Source organism: Mus musculus, chromosome 2 (genome assembly GCF_000001635.26).
Source record: "Mus musculus strain C57BL/6J chromosome 2, GRCm38.p6 C57BL/6J".
Lineage (NCBI taxonomy): Eukaryota > Metazoa > Chordata > Mammalia > Rodentia > Muridae > Mus > Mus musculus.
Window position 1 is genome coordinate 85,710,428 of NC_000068.7, and position 20,034 is coordinate 85,730,461.

Consider the following 20,034-nt stretch of genomic DNA (forward strand, 5'->3'; position numbering starts at 1 on the left):
TAACTTGCAGATCATCCTGAAGTGGCCTGCCTTGGATTATTATATAATTTGGGACAGGTGAGCCCTCATTAAGCAAGGCTGTGAGGGACTAATTTTAGGAAAGATTCCTGCTCTTAATATGTTTTTCCTGTTATTACTAAACATATATAACAATCATTAAGTAGGAGCCCCTCTGGAGCAGATCTCTGTAGATCCACAAAGATGTATTATCTTGTAGTGATGCTATATAGACAAATAGATGACTTAAGTCTTAATGATGATCCTATAAGAATTCCTAAAATTATATCTGTGATTATTAAGCTCTTTCATAATAGGACTGCTATTAGGTTCTTTTCTGATAGTCAAAGCTGCAATAAGAACTCTGATAGTCTCCCGAGTATCTCCAGTTATTTGCTCCTAGATGGTAACCAGACTTTCTCCTACTCAGAGCACATTCCAAGAGGTTGTAAAACAATTAACCAAAGGTCATTAAAAAGCAACTAAAGATATATTATAAATGCTAGGACAGCAGATAAAATACCGACTGAGTTTATCTATTCAGAACTTCACTAATAAGTTAGTTATGGTTTTAAACCTTCAGTGAACCTGTGGAGCTCAGACAGATGATGGATGTTTAGCCAGATAATTACTCCTAATGGATATGCATGTAAACATTCGCTGTTATAAACATCTATTTCAATTTATGATTTGATTTTTTGTGTGAACATGTGATGAACTTTGTAACATGTGATCATGTATTCTGAAAGATGTATAAGTACTGAGGACAAAGAGATCATGGTGAACTAAAATCAATAGAGGAGACTTTTTGCCTTTCCCCACTTAGGATCTTTCTGCTTTTCCCCTTAGATAGCTTTCATAGGAACCTTTGAACAACTTGGTAATAAACTTTATAATCACTTATCTAAGTGTCTTCTCTTTCTTCGTTTCTGACTAGCAGGCTGAAAGTTAGAACCCAGCAGCTCCTGCTGAGATAGAACAAAGACTGCATTGCTTAATCCTCTGCTGTTATACTACAGGTGTTAATCACCTAAGATTTTACCCTCAGAAAGAACAAGAGAGTTTTTAGGACTTTGTAGACTTTTTATCATCAGCATTTCAGTATAATTAGAGAGCTAGAAAGCCCCAAGACCCTCAGACTTTAAAGCCATAGCCAGAGTCCTACCCTGTGAATCCACCACTACCCTGGCCCAAGCTGGGAGGCTCCTGGCATCCATAGTTTAATGGGCTAAATTATTATAAAAAATGTACAGTCCTAAATATTTATAAAATTAAAAACACAGCCTTAAAATATTATGAAGCAAATTAGATAGATCTGTAAGAAGAAACAAATGTTTTACAGTGGGAAATATTCATATACTTTTCTCAATAATAGAACAATTAAACTTAAATATAAAAAAGAGTATAAAGAGCTCATGCAATGATATGTTTAAAAACTGACAGAATATTTCAACCATCAGCATTAGTAATCTACTGCTACTAAATATACTTCAAGTAATTACCAAGAGACCATATTTGAGACCAATCTTTAAAAAATATTAACAAATTTAATACAATCTAACACATATTACTGACTCAAAGTATTTAACATAGAACACAAAATTATGTGTACACATTAAGTTGTAAAGAAAAAAATATGAAATTCACAAATTTGTTCATGGAACTAGAAAGGATAATACTGAATGATAATCATACATAGAAATATAATTGGTGCATATTCCCACTAATTCACGAATTCCACACTTAAATTTTTAGAGCAGGGCAGTGATGGTACATGCCTTTAATCTCAGCACTTGGGAGGCAGAAGCAGACAGATTCCTGAATTCGAGGCCACCCTGGTCTACAGAGTAAGTTCCAGGACAGCCAAGGCTACACAGCAAAATCCTGTCTCAAATATATATCTTTAAAACTCTGTGTTTAACATGGTAGTATTTATATTCAGTAGTTTGAATGAGAAATGTCCCCCATCATATTGATGATCTTAACATTTGGTTCCCAATTGGTGGTGTCTCTAGACAGAAGTAAAACCCAAACTAAGACAGAAGTTGGTACCAGGAGTAGCGTATTGCTGTGCTAGGACTAACAAGACTTTTGCTTGGAGGACTGGGAATTTGGGGACTTTGGAAAGCAGTAGAATGCTTTAAGTGGGGCTTAACAGGCAATCCTTATAGGACTATGGAAGACTGTTGCTGAGAGTTATTTGAACTATGCAAACCTGTTCTAAGAGGTTTCTGTGAGTCAGAATTTCAGTATGTGGCCTGGGACTGTTTTTGTGGTATTTTTAGTGATGAATGTGGATTATTTTTGCTCTTGTGCAAAGAGTCTACCTGAGGCTAAGGTGAAGAGAGTTAAATTAATTGCATTGGCAAAGGAGGTACCAACACATGCCAGTTTAGCCTCTGGGTTGTAGTTTAGTCTCATGAAGAGTGTTTTGATGAAGCTTAGCAAGCTTACAAAGAAAAATTTCAAACTATATGGTTTAAGTATTAGAGCTGCTAAGATGGCTCAGCAGTTAAGAGCATTGACTGCTCTTCCAGAGGTCCTAAGTTCAACTCCAAGCAACCACATGGTGACTCACAACTGTGTATAAGGGAATCTGATCTGGCCTTTGGGTGTATATGCAACAGAGCACTCATACATTAAATAAATAAAAATTGAAAAAATAAAAACAGTATTAAAGGGGTACCAGGAAGTAGAATGGAGCTGATCTAGGAGATAACAGAGTAAGGGAGTGGTGAGTTTGGGGCAAGATCCCACTTAGCTAAATTTAGGTCTAGTCATAGAAATATTAGTCTTTAATCCCAGGAGATACAGGCAAGGCGATCTCTTGAGTTCAAGTCAATCTTGGACAGAGCAAGTTGCTGATAAAGAAAAGCTTAAATTCAGGTGGGGCAGTACATACCTTTAAACCTAGCATTCAGGAGAAAGACTCATGCAGGTCTCTGAGTTCAAGGACTATCTACAGATTAAGTTCCAGGACAGCCAACTCAGGTAGTCAAGGAGTTGGAAAACAGAAAGCTGGTGATAATGTAATAAAAAAGGGGGGGGCATGTTCCTGCTCTAGCAAGCAGCAGAACTTGGAAGCTTCAGCCATGTGGCTCTGGCTTTAGAATGAAAAAAACAGAAGGGACTACTGGGACAATTGATGCTGGATAGTTGGAGCTAAGAAATTAGCCATGATTAAAAAGAGACTAGCATCTCTGCAGTGAAATCTGGGAAGTGCTTTCTGAGTGCACAAAGAAGCTGTGTTCCAGAGACAGCCAAGGTTGTACCTTGTGCTTCTGCTGGACTTGGTAATCTGTAAGAATCATCCAGGTGATACTGGTTTTGAAGGTATGAAGGGATCATCAAAAACAGCTGAGACTTGGCACTGTAAGAGGCCAGGAAAGACCATTGGTGAAGGTGCAGCCTCAATTGCTGTTGATGGCCCAGGACTGATGGGTCCTGCAAAGAATTTGAGACTTGGCAACATGAAGAGAGCCTATGAGAGGCTATTAATGAAGTCTAGTTGCAGCTGATGATCTCAGCATATTGGAGATACTAATACCATAGGATGATTCCCAAGAACAGCGGCAGTGGAGTGTTATAAACTATAGCCTAGAGTTTTACAGAAGGCAGAGCTGGAGAAGTGAGGCAAGCCCTTTGGGGGGCCCCAGGAGATTATGTGTGGATCCCAGACATTGGAACAAGAAGCTATAATATTAAAGTTGTCTTGAAGATGTCAAGATATTTGAGATGGCAGAGCCATGGAATATCTGCTGAGGAAAGCTGCTAATAGGGAGTAGAACAGTCCAGGAGAAAGAAGTTTGTTGCGGTCAACAAAGATTAAAAAGGAGTAGAGATCTTAAGACTGCTTTGATAACAGACATGGAGATGCAGAATTTAGAATTTGCTCAGCTGGTGTCCTGTCTTGCTTTGGGGATTACAGTTAAGTGATTGGATGAATCTCAGAAGAGATGTTGAATTTGGACTTTTAATATTGTTGCTATATACTATGTGGACTTTTGAAGTTGGACTAAATGTGTTTTGCATTATGCTATGTATAGGTATGGCTATACAGATATACAGATATGGCTTCTATAGACTCATATGTTTGAACAAGCCTCTGGTGGACAGGGAGTGGAATGTGGTGGTTTGAATATGCTTGGCCCAGGGAGTGGTACTATTTGGAGGTATGGCCTTGTTGGAGGAAGTGTGTCACTGTGGGCATGGGCTTTAAGACCCTTGTCCTAGTTTCCTGGAAGCCTGCCTTCTCCTGTCTGCCTTTGCATAAAGATGTAGAACTCTCAGATCTTTTTGCCTCTCTCCTGCCTGAATGCTGCCATGCTCCTGTCTTGATGACAATGGACTAAATCTCTGAACCTATAAGCCAGCCCCAATTAAATCTTGTCCTTTGTACGAGTTTCCTTGTTCATAGTGTCTTTGCACAGGTATAAAACCCAAACTAAGACAGGAGGAAAATGCATCATTCATCTTACTCAAGTATTAACACTATGGTCTATAATACCAATCCCTAGGCAAGATTTATGCATGGCTGAAATAGTGGCACCACTGTGATGAGAGTAACCAACAGTTCTCTGTATTTGGGGCATTTTCCCAAGAAGGAATCTAAGCCTGATAATATAAGCCTGTTCAAATGTTTGAGGCTAATGAAGGTAAAAAATTCTAGGGAGGAGCTTACTAGTGTTGTTTGGAAAAAGTGACATGATATCAAACTATCTACTAATGTCGAAATGTAGTACTTATGCTATTTATTAAAAAGGTTTATCTTGAAGCTTTTTATTCTCATTAAAGAATTAGCTCAACAAAACAATTTATTCAGAAATAAATTGATCTCACTAGATTTTCCTTAAAGAATTTCATGATAACAAGTACATTTAATTTACTCCTCATTCAACAATAAAATCCCCAAGATACAGAACAGTTTAGAAATATAAACTCCCTTAAGGTGGAAAATGATGTAATTGCTTCTGGGGATTTCATGTAGGTGAAGCATATTTTGTTCCAGAGAGGAGTTGTACTTGTTCTTTGGAAAGAAGAATAAGAATGAGTAAGAGTTAACTCCTGGAAAACCTGGCCTCTTCCCTGTACAGAGGCACAGGCAGAACCAGGGATGCCTGCATTTTAGAGGGAGTCTAGTTTATACTCTATTTTAAATTTAATTATTTTTATCACCACCAAAGGAGAAAGGTATTTATTTAAATGTAAGCTAAGGTCACCTTCAAAGTCTATTCTTGTATCTCTATCACTCTCTTTTTTTACTTTTTATAGAAATTTGAGGTGAATTAAATGGATTTGTAGGACACCAAAATAATACAAGTTAAAAATGTGACATAGAGAGATATGAATTGTCAGATTACAATTATATCAAAATTTAACAAGAACTTAATCTGAAGTAATTGTGATCTTCTCTGCTCTCGGAAATCATCAGTCAATGTCAGTCCATGGAGCAAAGGAAGCAGAGATGAAGGGCAGGGGCTTCAGAAGCCCCATGAGTGTGTAGAGTGAACGACGGCACTGCGATCAGCGATCAGCGGCAGGGAAGCAGTTCAACTTTACTCGGGCTGATTCAGGGCTTATAAAAGTTTGAGAATGGGATTCAGAATATTCAGGATTGGCAACGGTCATTGGCTGAAGGCTTGAGGTACTGAATGCCTCATTAGCTCAGGGAAGCATTTCAGGAGCTAGCTGAACTGGTTCTCATCCGAAGAAAGGAAGTTGAACCTGTAATCTAATTAAGGCTACAAGACATTCTGCAGGTGGGGAGGGGGTGGTGTTGAACTCCCCAGACAAGATCAGAGAAGAACAATTGTTTCAGAATAGAACAAATAGAGGACTCCTTTTATTGACAGGAAGTCCTCCATTATGTGCTGAGCGGAGAAGGCTATCCAGTCAATGATAGATTTCAACCTTAATTAGCAGAGTATCCCTACATTTCCCCTTGATTTATTTTATAATAGAAAGGTATCCTTGTACCCCTCAGCCTCTTTGCTGGGGATGACTGGGTATTGAACCAGAACCTGATTAGCAGTGAATTTTACAATGCTGCTTACATCTAACATTTAAAAAATTAGACGAGTCAGGGTGCCAGGTAGAGCAGGATTCCGATGTCCAATACATGGTTAAGGAGGGGAAGAAGCCAAGCCACAAAAAGTTTTGAGTACCAGGGGATTGGGCTGTGGGGGTGAGGTGGGCAAATAACATGCCCTCAGATCCTGTAGGAGATCAGACTCATTAACATAAAAACAACATTCCTTCCCACAATAAAATACAAGTCCAAAATACAAAATACAAGTTCAGCAATAATTAAATCTAAGGCCCTCAGGTTTTGGAGCACAATCCCTGCTAGGGAGGCTCTCTGTCTTTAAAGGGACTCAAGACTGTCTATTGTGGAGGCCATCACTAGGTTGAGTTTGTCCTAGCAATTGCTGGCCAAATGGTGTGTTTTGATAAGAGTTGTTCCAGCAGTTTTGGCTGTATCCAACAAGAAAGCATCAACTAATCTGAGAAGTAAAGGGATGAAGACTTTTTTTTTCTCTTCCTAGTTGTAAAGTGAATTCCTCAGGGTCATAGAGATAAACCTGGGGAACAATTATCACAGATGTGGAGTAACCTTGAAATGGGGGTTTAAAGAGGGAACTAGTAGTGTTATGGCATTGTAGAAGAGCAGGTTTATTAGCACATATTGTCTTAGTGACAGTGATATTATGAGAACATGTAAGGGGGTGGGGGGATCTTGATGAGGACCCTGCAAGGCAAAGGGGAGGAATAGGTTGAAGAGAGGAATGCTTTATAACTTCTCTGTAGGTAAGGCCCTTTCCCAGAAACCCTAAGACAGGCCCCATGGAGTTCATAAAGAGAGATGTTAATGGGAATAGCTGCCAATAATAGCTAGAAGAGGGGAGCACAGAAGTATTGGGAGGAAGTATGGTAGGTAGTACGAGGAAGGAGTTTGGCTGTATACTGGGTGTATAGTAACCAGGAAAGGCTTGTTTGAATCTGTGTCCAAGTTTGATTTTCTGTTGAAGAATATTAATGTGAGTGAAGATTGGTTTGGCAATGGGGACACGCTGGCCGAAGATGTGTAAGTCAGCCACGGGGTATTTACCATATCCATTATGGTAGAATTTACCTGGGACTGGTATCTGACATTGATCAACCCAGGAATTGTGGATGAAAAGCAGAAAATGAGTTTTAACATTAGCAAGCATGGTGCTACCTCCAACATCCTTCCAGCAGGCAGTCCTGGGCTCTTATAATTTTGTTATGTTTGTTGTATTGAAGACTCTCCAGAGGTGGGTATTGGAAGGGTTAGGAAGAAGCTGGGTTGTAACAGAGTTAGAATGGAGGATAACAAAGACATCCATAAGAATAGACGAAAGGGAATCTTGTGAGGGGCACATGTACTGGGCAGCGGCCACTAGGTCATGGCTGTCCTTCCAGAGATCTTATTGTTTGGTCAGGGGTGGTGTCTCTTCCATTTTTTCCATTCTTGATCTGTCAGTGGGAGTTGTGTTATCTTCTAGGTTGGTAGCGTGGGGTCAGACATTCCTGGCAGGGACCCAACTTTCCTATTGTTAGCAGGGCTGTTGTCCTCCATCCAACACCCATCTTGTGGGTCCTCCCACCTGACCAGGATGGGTGGTATGTGTATTTTCTGACTCCAGGGACAGACAATTAGAAGTTCATCTTGGGTAGCACAGACATTTATTACAGTGAGTGTGAATAATATCGGGTTTAATTGGGTGTTTGGTGATAGAGGGGCTTATGTTGGGTTTGATTAATATTTTAAGTGTTTGATATGTTCTTTTAGCTGTGCTAAGACATGTAATCTAACTAAGGCTAATGACATTCTGCAGGTAGAGATATGTGTGGGTTTTTGAACTCCTCAGACAAGGTCAGAGAAGGGTAAACCCTGCTAATGAAGGGAGTCCTCCATTATGTGCTAAGCTCAAAAGATAATCCACTCAATGGTAATCTTTGACCTTAATTAGCAGAGTTTTCCCACAGTAATTATGATTAAAATAAATCCATTTCAAGTACACAAAATTGATACCCCTTTAGGTTACACAGGATAGATAAGGTAAGTTCTTGGGTCTCTCATTGCGTGTGTAGTATCATATGTACAGTGTTTCTAGGCTACAGAATTTATGTGTGCTAGGGAGTAACATCAAGCTGACGATAACAGAGAACAACACAGGACAGAATAATTTACAGCCAAACTTCAGCATCAAACAGCATTTCTCTGGGAGTTCTCTGAGTTCTTTAAATTTAATAACCACTGCACTTTTAGGTGTGCTTTTAAACACTGAACATTTTGTGTTCCACAGCAATGCATAAGCTGGTGTTGGGATATTAGGAGATATCAGGTTCCTAGATAGACAAATCTTAGTGTGGAAAGTCCAGGTGCACTGAGTTTGGTCAGAGTGATAAAAATCCCCTAATGCTTTTAGAAAACATCAGCCTTGGGGCCTTAGATACATCCCAGTCCACTGGTCCGCAGCTTAGAGTTTGTTCTCTATCACAGTGATGACCCAGGCATAGGTGAACCCAACACACTGATCCTGAGAGGGAGAATCTGTTACTGCCCAGTGAAAAAAGCAACTTTCACAACTATGGCTGACAGATCCTAGATCTGTGAGTTTAAAAATAAATGTTTAAGAGCTGGATTGGCAATATATATGAATACAGTTGTTGAGCAGAGAATATTACTGTTGCAGTTTCATTTCGGAGATTGTAAAAGAGAAATTACTACTGACACTGGGCCTATTGACACTTCTGCTAACCTGGAGTGAAACTGTTTAAACTGTTTACTCCTCATTCCATTTATCTGCGCTAAGTTGACATGTGGGGCTGTACCAGCTATGGTTATCATAGTTTTTCTATTCTTGTTTATCCTAAGAAGAATACCATACTGTTCTAATTACTGTATCTTTATAATGTGTTTTGCCATTTGTCTAATGGATTATTCCCCTCTATATCGTTTTTCAACATGGCTTTGACTGACTTAATGTTTTTCTCTTGCATAAATTTTGCAATCGGAAGTTACATTTTAAGATGTGATTAGATGTTTGATTGGACTTGCATTGAATTTGTCAAATAATTTGATGAGACTCCTAGCCCGGTTAGTCTAAGTTGTAAAAAGGACAGGAGAAAACAAGTCTTCTGACAAAATCGTTCACAGGAATGAAGGAAAATCAGGTTCCAGTCACATCGGTGGGAAAGATTGAATTTGTATGAGAAGGATATAAAGCAAATGTTTGATTGCCTGAAAGCGAAATGGAACATAGGTAAGGTACCGCTATTTATATGTAACAACAAATAGACACTGGATTCTGTCTTCTTAAACCAAATATTTAGAAACAATGCATCCGTGAGCATCCCACTTGTCTGTCTGCCTGTGTTACAAATTGAGGCTGTATCACTTTGTCAAAGCAACATAGATCTTCCAAAAAAGAATGAAGACTTCCCATCTACTGATGGAATTTTCAACAATAGAGACTAGAGGGTAATGGTTTAATAGAAAGAGCAATGGTCACTGACAAGAAAACCCTGTTAGGACACTGAACAGCTGTAAAATTATCCATGAGACAAATGTTACTTCTTCCTGACTTCACATCGAGTTTATCTGTGTCTGCCACCTAACTGAGGGGCAAACCAGGAAGTGTTTGCTTTTCCAATGGGATAACCCCCCCCCCAAGAAGAAAATGTGTCCTTACAACTAAGATTTTACTTATACATTTATCTGTTCCATTTATTTAGTTATCTCTCTGCTTCATTGAACATGCCATAATTTGTGTTTTTTTAATTAAAAACTTTAAAAATCTTTTTTGCAAGGTTGAGAATGGAAACTAGAACCTTGAACATTCTTGCTATATTCCTTACCTCTGAGCCACCCATGTAGCTATTTTCACTGAAAATTTAAATGTTCTTTTCTGTGCTTATTAATGGTTATTTTAACAACTGCTATCTAAAATATGAATTTTTTTCTGCTGATACTTTGTATGTTGTTATTTTTTCATTTTTTCACATTGCACTGGAATTCCAATGATTCATTGAACAGTTCTAACTTTTATTGATTAATTTTGTTGCTTGACAATTTCATAAGTATATATGATGTATAATATATTTTAATTACTTTCTTCCACACTTTTTAGCATTTACCCATATCAACCTCCATCTATCTTAGTTAATTATTCAAAGTTTTCTATGAGTCATTTTGTCAAACAGTGACATTTCTCTAGTTCTTATTTTTCTGTAATTTATATTTAAAAATATTTATCTCAATTAAAAATATTTTTGTGTTTGTGTGTGTTTATGTATCTATATGTAAGTGCTCTTAACTGTCACAGAGTCATCTCTGTAACTCCAGCATTTTCTATTATTCTTATATTTTGTTTTCTTTATAGGTTTTGGAATGTTGTGGTCTCTATTATCATGTTCAATCCATAAGCTCTATGCAACCTTATAAGACTTATGATCATGTCAGTATCTACATTGCTTATTTTTAAGAAGATTATTTTTTATTATGCTAATTACTTTATTAAATAGGATCAAAAGTAGAACCCGGCATTTACTAAGTAAGGTATTATTTTATTTAGCTTCCACCCCAGCCCAAATGATTGTTTTTATTTTTATTTTGAAAAGGACATTTGAGATCTACCTCTTATAAAATGAATTCAGAGATATCGTGAAAATAACAATAATGTTTCCCCCTTTAGTCTGTAAAGGCATTGGAGGGTTTCAGGTATAATGCCTAAGCATTTCATACTTACACCGGAGTTTTCTCTTTATGACACTTAAACTCATGTTACTCTTCAGATAGTATATATTACATTTACTAGTACTTTTTTTTTTTAATCCAGAAAGTCAAGTTTCAGATTTTAGCCTGTAGTTTCTTCTCTTGTGCATTACCAAGAAGTTTTAAGACACAACTATCATGTTGCTCTTCATTGTTCTTGCCTTAGAGACGAACCTTATTAATGGCGGATGAGAACTATACAAGGATCACAGAATTCATTTTCATTGGCTTGAGATACCACCCTAATCTGCAGGTCTTCCTGTTCTTGCTCTTTCTGCTTTTTTACCTGGTTACCATGACGGGAAACTTAGGTATGATCATTCTCATTCGGGTAGATTCTCGCCTTCACACTCCAATGTACTTTTTCCTCAGCCACCTGTCATTTGTGGACATTTGCTTCTCGTCAGTCGTGGCCCCCAAGATGCTCACAGACTTCTTTGCAGATAAAAAAGCTATCTCTTTTCTGGGCTGTGTATTACAGCAATGGTTCTTTGGGTTCTTTGTGGCCATTGAGTGTCTTCTCTTGGCATCCATGGCCTATGACAGATATGTAGCCATCTGTAACCCCCTGTTGTATTCAGTAGCCATGTCCCAGAGACTCTGCATACAGCTGGTGATCGGACCCTATGCTGTTGGCTTTTTTAATACCATGACTCACACGACAGCTGCTTTCCGACTTCCCTTTTGTGGCTCCAATATTATCAATCATTTCTTCTGTGACATGTCTCCTATCCTTTCCCTCATATGTGCTGACATACGGATCAACAAACTGTTGGTTTTCATCGTGGCAGGCGCTGTATTGATTGTCAGTAGTACCACCATCATAGTCTCCTACTTTCACATCCTCATTGCCATCCTGAGAATCCGCTCAGCTGAAGGTAGGAGGAAAGCCTTCTCTACCTGCTCTTCCCATGTTACAGCAGTTTCTATTTTGTACGGGACTCTCTTCTTTATCTATGTGAGGCCAAGCGCCATTTCTTCTCTGGACCTCAATAAGGTGGTGTCTGTTTTCTACACAGCAGTGATTCCCATGCTTAACCCGCTCATCTACAGCCTGAGGAATAAAGAAGTGAAATCGGCCATGGGCAGGACAGTTGCTAAAGCCAAAGTTTTCCTCAAAAATTAAACTGTCATTTGGAGTACAAAATAGATTCAGAGCAAAGCTTCCAGACATGATCTGATCCCCCTAGGCAGCATCTCAACATGACAAACATTTTGCAGAGTTTGTAATTGACATCCTTTTATCTTTCTGTGTGACTTTTGTTTTACTACATAAAATACATTTTATTTTAGTAAATAAAGCTTTATTTCATCATATTACTATGAATATAACTTTCTACTTAAGCTCAGGGTTCTTTCCCTTAAATATATTTATTTTTTGAAAGTAAGATAAAATCTAATAAATACAACAGCAACCAGATATGAATCATATATTATAGAATGCATAACCCAAGATTTTATATGTGTAAAATTGAAAATAACAAGCAGAGTGTTTTGCTTAGCTTGAAAGTAATTTTAATTAAATGATTTTCTCATTTATTTAATTTTATGCCATGTAATCTATTTTCATGCTAGTTTTTATCTTATATAAAAACAAGCCAACAAACAATAGTTGTTGAAGTTTATAGAGAGTTTGAACAACTTTCTGTTAACTTGAAACCATTTAAGAGTTCAAAAATGGGATAGGGGATGGATTTGATCAAAATGTCACAGATGTACGTGTGAGATTTTCAAAGCATAAAAATAAGCCTAGTTATTTTGTAAAGATAAAATTATGCTTGAGTGACTTTCTGGTATAAATCAGAACCTATGACTATTTTTAATTTTTCTGATTAGACATGGTATAACATACAATTATGTCAAGATCTATAGCTGAGTAAATAAAAATAAGTGAAGAATGCTATAGTGCTACCAGGCCAAAACTATTTATCTCAAGCCCAGTCCAGAAGGGTTTCACAATGAGGTTGTTGGGTTATGGTGTCCCTTGTCAGGAGTGACTGGTGGAAAATCAATGGTGGGATGAACGAAAATCATCCTGGTTCTTTCTTCTCTACAGGGCACCTGGACATGCTTTGAGCTTTCTTTATTTTCTTTACTTTTTCATTACTTTCATTTTTTTTTACAGTCCAGTCTTTGCCCCATCCAGGTCCACCCTCCCACAGTTCCTTATCCTATTCTTCCTCCAACCTGTCTCCAAGAAGATGTTTCAGTTTCAGCTCCTCACTCTCTGAGGCCTCATGTTCTCCTTTTCCCTCCCCCTCCCCACTCCCACCCAGCTTGCTCTCTCCCTCTGCCTCTGGTGATTACTTTCTTCTTCCTTCCAAGTGTGATTGAAGCATCCTCACTTAGGCCCTTCTGCTTGTTTACCTTCATGAGCTCTGTGGATTGTATCCTGGGTATTCTTTACTTTTTTGGCTAATATCCACTTACTAGTGAATACATACCATGCATGTCCTTTGGGTCTTAGTTACCTCACTCTGGATGATATTTTCCTAGCTCCATCCATTTGACTGCAAAACTCATGAAGTCCTTATTCTTAATAGCTGAATTGTATCCCTTTGTGTAAATGAACCACATTTTCTGTATCCATTCTTCATTTGTGGGACATCTGAATTGTTTTTAGCTTCTGGCTATCACAGATAAGGCTGCTATGAACATAGTGGAATGTGCTCCTCTGTGGAATGGTTGGGGCATCTTTTGGGTATATGCTTAAGAGTAGTATAGCTGGGTAGACCTATTTCCAATTTTCTGAGGAACCTACAGATTGATTTCCAGAGTGGTTGTACCAGTTTGCAATCCAATCAGCAATGTAAGAGTGCTCTTCTTTCTCCACATCCTCACCACATGTGCTGTCACCCCAGTTTTTGATCTTAGTCATTCTGCCTGGTGTAAGGTGGAAAGGACTTTGAGTTTTCAATCACTATAAATACAGCACTTTACTACGATTGAGAATAGAATAGTTTGGGTTTAGATTGATTGATCATGATCTCCCAGGAACTGCAGATCAAAAGACATTATAATGTATTTGACAGTAATTCCCATTAACAAGAGAATGCCTATAGAGGATAGAACCTACATGCACTTCACACTAGTAGCATCTAGAGCTGGGAAGATGGCTCAGTGAGTACAGTCCCTGAGTTCAGGTCCCTAGATCCCTCATAAAACTAATGTAGAATTTTTCATCTGTGATTCTAGCTTTTTGGCAGGTGAAGGCAGGAGAACTTGAACTTTGTAGGTCAGCTAACATGCCATACAGAATTCTGAGCAATGCGAGCTGAATAGTATTTCATTGTGTAAATGAAGCACGTACTCATTGTATGCATTTTATTGTCTGAGGGACATCTGTGTTGTTTTCAGGGTTTGGCTACTACAGCTGCTATGAATATAGTGGAACTTCAGTCCTTGTGGTATGGTAGAGCCTCTCTTGGGTTTTTGCCCAGGAGCAGTATAGCTGGGTCTTCAGGTAAAACCATTTCCAATAAGGATACCAACCTACCCACAAAACTTTTGACCCCAAATTTGTCCTGCCTAAAAGAAATGCAAGAACAAAGATAGAGCAGAGACTGCAGGAAAGTCCAACCAATAACTGGCCCAACTTGAAACCCATCCCATAAGCAAGCACCAACCCCTGAAACTATTAATTATACTCTGTTATGCTTGCAGACAGGAACCTAGCATAACTGTCCTCTTAGAGGTTCTACCTAGGAGCTGACTAAAGCAGATGCAGAGACCCAAACGTCAGATGTAGTATGGGGACTCTTACGGAAGAGTTGAAGGAAGGATTGAACAACTGGAGTGGAGGCTCTCCTTAAAGCTGTAGCCTGACTGTGGTACCTGTTACCCAACAGGACTGCTTGGTCTGACCTCAGTAGGAGAAGATGTGTCTAATCTGGTAGAGACTTGATGCACCAGGGTGGGGGGAATACCAGGGTTGGGGCACCATCTCAGAGGAGAAGGGGAAGAAGGATAGGGGAAGAGACTCTGTTAGGAGGGGACCTGGAAGAGGAGGGGTGCAGTTTGAGATGTAAGTAAGTAAGTAAATAAATAAATAAATTTGTAAAACTTGGTTTGTTTCCAAATTTCTGGGTGTGGAGAATGCGGCCTTTTTTATGGGGTATGCCGCACACTATCATGATAATATGATTACACAGACAAGGACTAAAAACAAGCCAATTGTAATAAATTTACCTCTGTGGTATAAATGTCCACAAAAGGATCCCAAGTTATATTATTATAATTTCACTAAAAAACCCTCCATTTTAATTATAAATCTAAGTGCTTTCAGCCAAGATACATGATTGCATCTTCTTGATTGCCTTTTAAGTTTAGGCTCCTTTTCATGTGGCAACCAATGGCAAATATTCAGTGGAAGGTGATTTTGTTTTCAAGTCTCCTTTGGTTATTGCCATCTGATCAAGTGTTAACCAATGATATTTGTGAGTATTTCTGGGAAATGCTAGATTTTCGTGACTATCCCTGACATATTTTGATTATTTGGAATGTGGACCATTACACGCACGGCATATAGGACATGGCATGGTCGTTTAGGATTACAGAATCCTTGTACTTCCCATCTCCCTCCTTGTGATGTTTCTTGAGCTTTAGGTTAATAAAGATTTTTTCAAGATAACTTTATATCCCGGCTTTTTACCAACTTAGTTTTAGACACTAGTATTTTAGAATATGAAAGTTAAATTTTCCGCCTGTGATATTACTACATCAGGCCAGTAGATGGCAGCATGAGCACAGAAACCACAATAAAATGCCCAGCCATGTTTCCATTTGTTCTTAGAGCAAAAGGAGATGACAGGCTTGGGGCAATCTTCAAAAGACTAAAAATTGGTTTGTGGAGACTGAGGGATCATAGGGAAGTTTACAGTGTGCCTGTGTGCATTTATTTCCTAGGGAAAGGCCAGCACTTTCGTTGTCTTATAAAATTTCATTGACACAGAAACAATCAATCTTCACTAATGGATTTTCACATTCATACCTTCTGATTGTAGAACAAATTATAGATAGTTTCCTATGGCATACAGCAGAGCTTGATGATGTGCATCCTAGAGACACATAGTTTAGACCTGGTTCATCAAATATCCTTACAGGTCTGCTGTCATTAGAACAAAAGCAAACAAAATAAAAATTTAAAAATGCTGCTAACTTAACTGCAAATATCTTTCCTAGTTGGTAATTTACTACTGCTAAGTGCACAAAGTGATTGTTGTTGCTTTTATTGCTCTTTTCTAAACTTGAATATTAGAATATTTGTTTTATTTCCCTATTTTTTGACAAGTTTTCATCATTCAGGAACTTTAAAATAGCCTTAGTTTAAAATAGTCTCTTTTTTGTGGGGCAATGCAGATAGAATAATAATGGAGGCTGTCTGCCTCCATCCCTTGGTGGCACTCCTGTTCTCAGTAGTTCTTTCTCACTTATGTTCATTCTGCCAAATACAAAATGGAAATGTTTTTTAAAAATTGAAAATACTTACACTTGTTGAATTCTTAAAATATACGTTCAGCATAAAAATATAGAAAACCGCATAAGAGGTGGTGTTGTAATATCTGTAAAAATAAATTTGTTTCAACACAACACTGACAAGTAGAAATCTTCTTTGAGAGACAGAGACTGGGGTTTGTAGGTGTCACTGGCTTCATGAAGCTTCCTGGATCACAAAACAAAACAACTGAGCAGTTGTCAAATTAGATTCTGCTCAATTTTCAATCACGAATATCCTGTCATCAAAATGCTTTTACATATGTGTTGGACTAGAAAAGATACCTTAGAGTGATACTGATTTTATTCAGCTTTCTTTTTTGTGTCATTTATTTGGTTCCAACATTCATTTAGGTAAAACATTTATTATATTTTATTTATTACTAACATTTATTTCTTAGTTATTAAATTTTAGTCTTACTTATTACAAGTGGATCTTTAGTGCCCTGTGATTTTTTGTTTTTTCTTAGGTATGTCAGTGGCAGTTAAACTTTGTTACCTTTGTTACCAATAGAATTATCTGGCAAACATATTTTTGGATGCATCTGTGATTTTTTTTTTTTTAAGAGCCTTCTTGAATGCTGGCTGGGATCCTGTACTGGGGTGGGGGGTGGGGGGTGGGGGGTGGGGAGAGGGAGAGAATGGTTTTACTGCTGTTTAGGATTGTATCACAAAACCAGAAAACAAAACAAAAACAAAGGGGATAATCAAAACAAAAAATAAAGCAAAAGGAAACAAAACAAAACCAACCCCCACAACTATCCTTCCTTAAATAACGTTTGTCAGAAGTTTGTTTGTCCTAGCCAGGAAAAAAAGAACCCACACAATTTCCTTGTAAAATATTTCATATGTATTAGATTGAATTTTCTCAATTAAAAAATGAAATATTGCCTGAGGATGAAGCTCATCTGGTAAAGTGTTTACCAACAACGCACGAAGCTCTAGGCTCAATCCCAGTACACATAATCCCAGTTTGATAACATACTCTTATAACTCCAGCACTTATTATTACATCCATATTTATATCACTATATAGATAGCATAGTTTCTTCAGGATGTATGTATATTAGAATATATATTAAAATATATACCATATAATTATGTAATATTGTATAACTATATATGGCATATTAGAATATATATTCCATATATTATTATTCCATATGTACATGTTTTAGAGTCACCACTTGGGATTGAATAGTGTATCACAGGCTTCTGCTCTGCAGAAAACTGGTGGTCTTTTTCAGCAGCCATTGATGGCCTAAAGCTACTCATCTAGGGAAGGGGCCTTAAAGTCCAGAATACCCAGGATACAATACACAGAACTCACGAAGGTTAACAAGCCAAAGGGCCCAAGTGATGATGCTTCAATCCCACTTGGGAGGGAGAAGAAAGCAGAGGACAGAGGGAGGGAACTGAGAGGGAGAGAGGAGGAGGAGGGGTAGGGGAAAAGGGGAACATGATCAGTAATTGCACGTGTGTGTGTGTGGGCAACCGGGAGTGAAGCACCCAGGACTTGCAGAATGAGTGAAAATATACAACCTCAGGAGGTGGGAGGTGGGGAACCCTCTAGAAGGTACCAGAGACATGGGAGGTGAGCGAATCTTCAGGCTCAAGGAAGGGACCTTACATGAAATGTCCAACAGTGGGGAGAGGGAACTTGTAGAATCCATCTGCAGTAGAGGGACAGGGCATCAAGTGGAGGGATGGGGCTGGCATTCCACAGTCAAAAACTCTGACCCAGAGTTGTTCCTGTCTAAAAGAACTGCAGGGACAAAAATGGAGACGGGACTGAGGGAAAGGACGTCCAGTGATCAGTCCAAACTGGGACCCATATCAAGGGGATGCTCCAAGGCCTGACACTAATACTGATGCTATGATATACATACAGACAGAAGCCTAGCATGGCTGCCCTCCGAAAGGCCCAACAAGCAGCTAACTGAGACAGAAGCAGATACTTACACCTAAATAATTGTCTGAAGTTTGGGACCCTGTGGTTGACCTAGGGAAAGGCTGGAAGAAGTTGAGGAGGAGGGCAATCCCACAGAAGACCAACAGTCTCAACAAATCTAAACCCCAAGATCACTCAGGCACTGAGCCCTCAACCAAGCAGCATACTTGGCCCCTGACACATATACACCAAAGGACTGCCTGGTCTGGCTTCAGTGAGATAAGAGGCACCTAACACTTGAGAGACTTGAGGTCCCAGGGAATGGGAAGGCCTAGCATGGTGTGGGGGAGTGTGGAAGTATGGGGATATCCTCTTGCAGACAGGGGAGGAAGAATAAGATAAGGAACTGTCAGAGGGCAGAACAAGAGGTGGGTAATGACTGGACTGTCAAAAAGATTAAAGATTAAAAAATAAAAAGATTTCTTCCATCCAAGTTGGCATATCAACTGGTGTTTTTATTATACAAGTCATGCTCATGTTTCATGTTGAAATTTCATAGATATAGCATCCTTGTCATCTCTAGAAGATACTACATTACAGCAGACATTCCTCAGCCTCTCAAAATCCCTTTAGTACTTCTAAAGCTTAGTACTCCTGAAGCTTAGGTCTAAGTGTTGTGTTGTGTTGTATTTATCAATAAAGGTAAGTACCCTATAGTTCTCTACATTTTGATTACTTGTGGATTTCTGTAATAGTTTCTCTCTGAACTTATCTAGTGGAAGGTGAGAACTATATTCATATAGTGAGATTTGGAGTGCAGACTTTGCAAAACTTAAGGCCGAGCGTCTCTATGGCTTGGCAGCCTTTTTCTTATCTGTCATCTCTTGATTCTGGTTGTACATGCTAATTCTATCCAATTATTGTTTTGCTAGATGTTCCTTAGACTTGATACTTTTAGCTGCCAAACCACACAATGAACTAATTTACATGCAAAATGCAACTCTACTATTGCTTGCAAAAATAGTTCTAACCTATTTTTAGATTAAAATGATTTTCATCCTAAATGTGTTACCTACAACACCAATGGGATTCTCAAATGCTGATAAATACAGATTTGGAATGGACTCACTTTATTAGTTATTTTGCCTGCCACCATGTTCAACAAAATACCTTTGACACTTGTGTCATGGAAAGAAAACTAGATAAGTATTACTGTGCCCTTGAGTAATATGTGTATAAGACAGAGGACAAAATTGGGTGTTTTACTCTACCAGCCTTCACCCTAATTTTTGAGTTAGTTTCTCAGTGAGTTTGTGGCTCTAATTTCAGCAATTCTGGCTAATTACCAGGCACTAGGAATCTGACTTTGTCAATCCCACCACCCTCGGATAACAGACCTGTGCTACAGGAACTAGGTTTTAGTGTGTTGATGATCCAAACACACGTTCTCATGCTTGCAGCTAAGAAAGAGCCTTGGGCTGAGAATGACAAAGGTAACTATACAATGGTGACCTTATCTATGTGTTGAATTTTTCTGTCTCAGGCACATACTAAATACATTATCTCGTGCAATTTTTCACTGATGATCTCCATTTACACTGAGAGAATGAGAATACTAGACTTTGAGTCAGTTGCTCCAGATCAAAAGCTGTTTTCAGTGTGATCATCTGGAAAGATTTCTGCTCTTTCACACAATGAAGATTTGAATTGTAGTTTTCTACTACAACTTTCAATTTTTATTATTAGACCTGCTAGTTGTGGGATTGAGTGTGTTGTGTTCATTTTTATTTGTCTGTTGTGTGAGAAAAGATCTAAGGCTCAGATTTAGGACCTAAGTTAATGAACCAATGAT

At 38.5% G+C, this 20,034-nt stretch overlaps 1 protein-coding gene across 1 annotated transcript; it reads left to right on the forward strand.

Moving 5' to 3' along the window:
- The first annotated feature begins 10,979 nt into the window (after positions 1–10,979).
- Positions 10,980–11,924, forward strand: Olfr1009 (olfactory receptor 1009). Its single transcript, NM_146572.2, has one exon. It carries the CDS (start codon positions 10,980–10,982, stop codon positions 11,922–11,924), a length of 945 nt encoding a protein of 314 aa, NP_666783.1.
- Positions 11,925–20,034: the final 8,110 nt, after the last annotated feature.

What these genes read in the sequence shown, in the direction of transcription:
- Olfr1009 (NM_146572.2), top strand. Translation starts at nt 10,980, where the DNA reads ATGGCGGATGAGAACTATACAAGGATCACAGAATTCATTTTCATTGGC.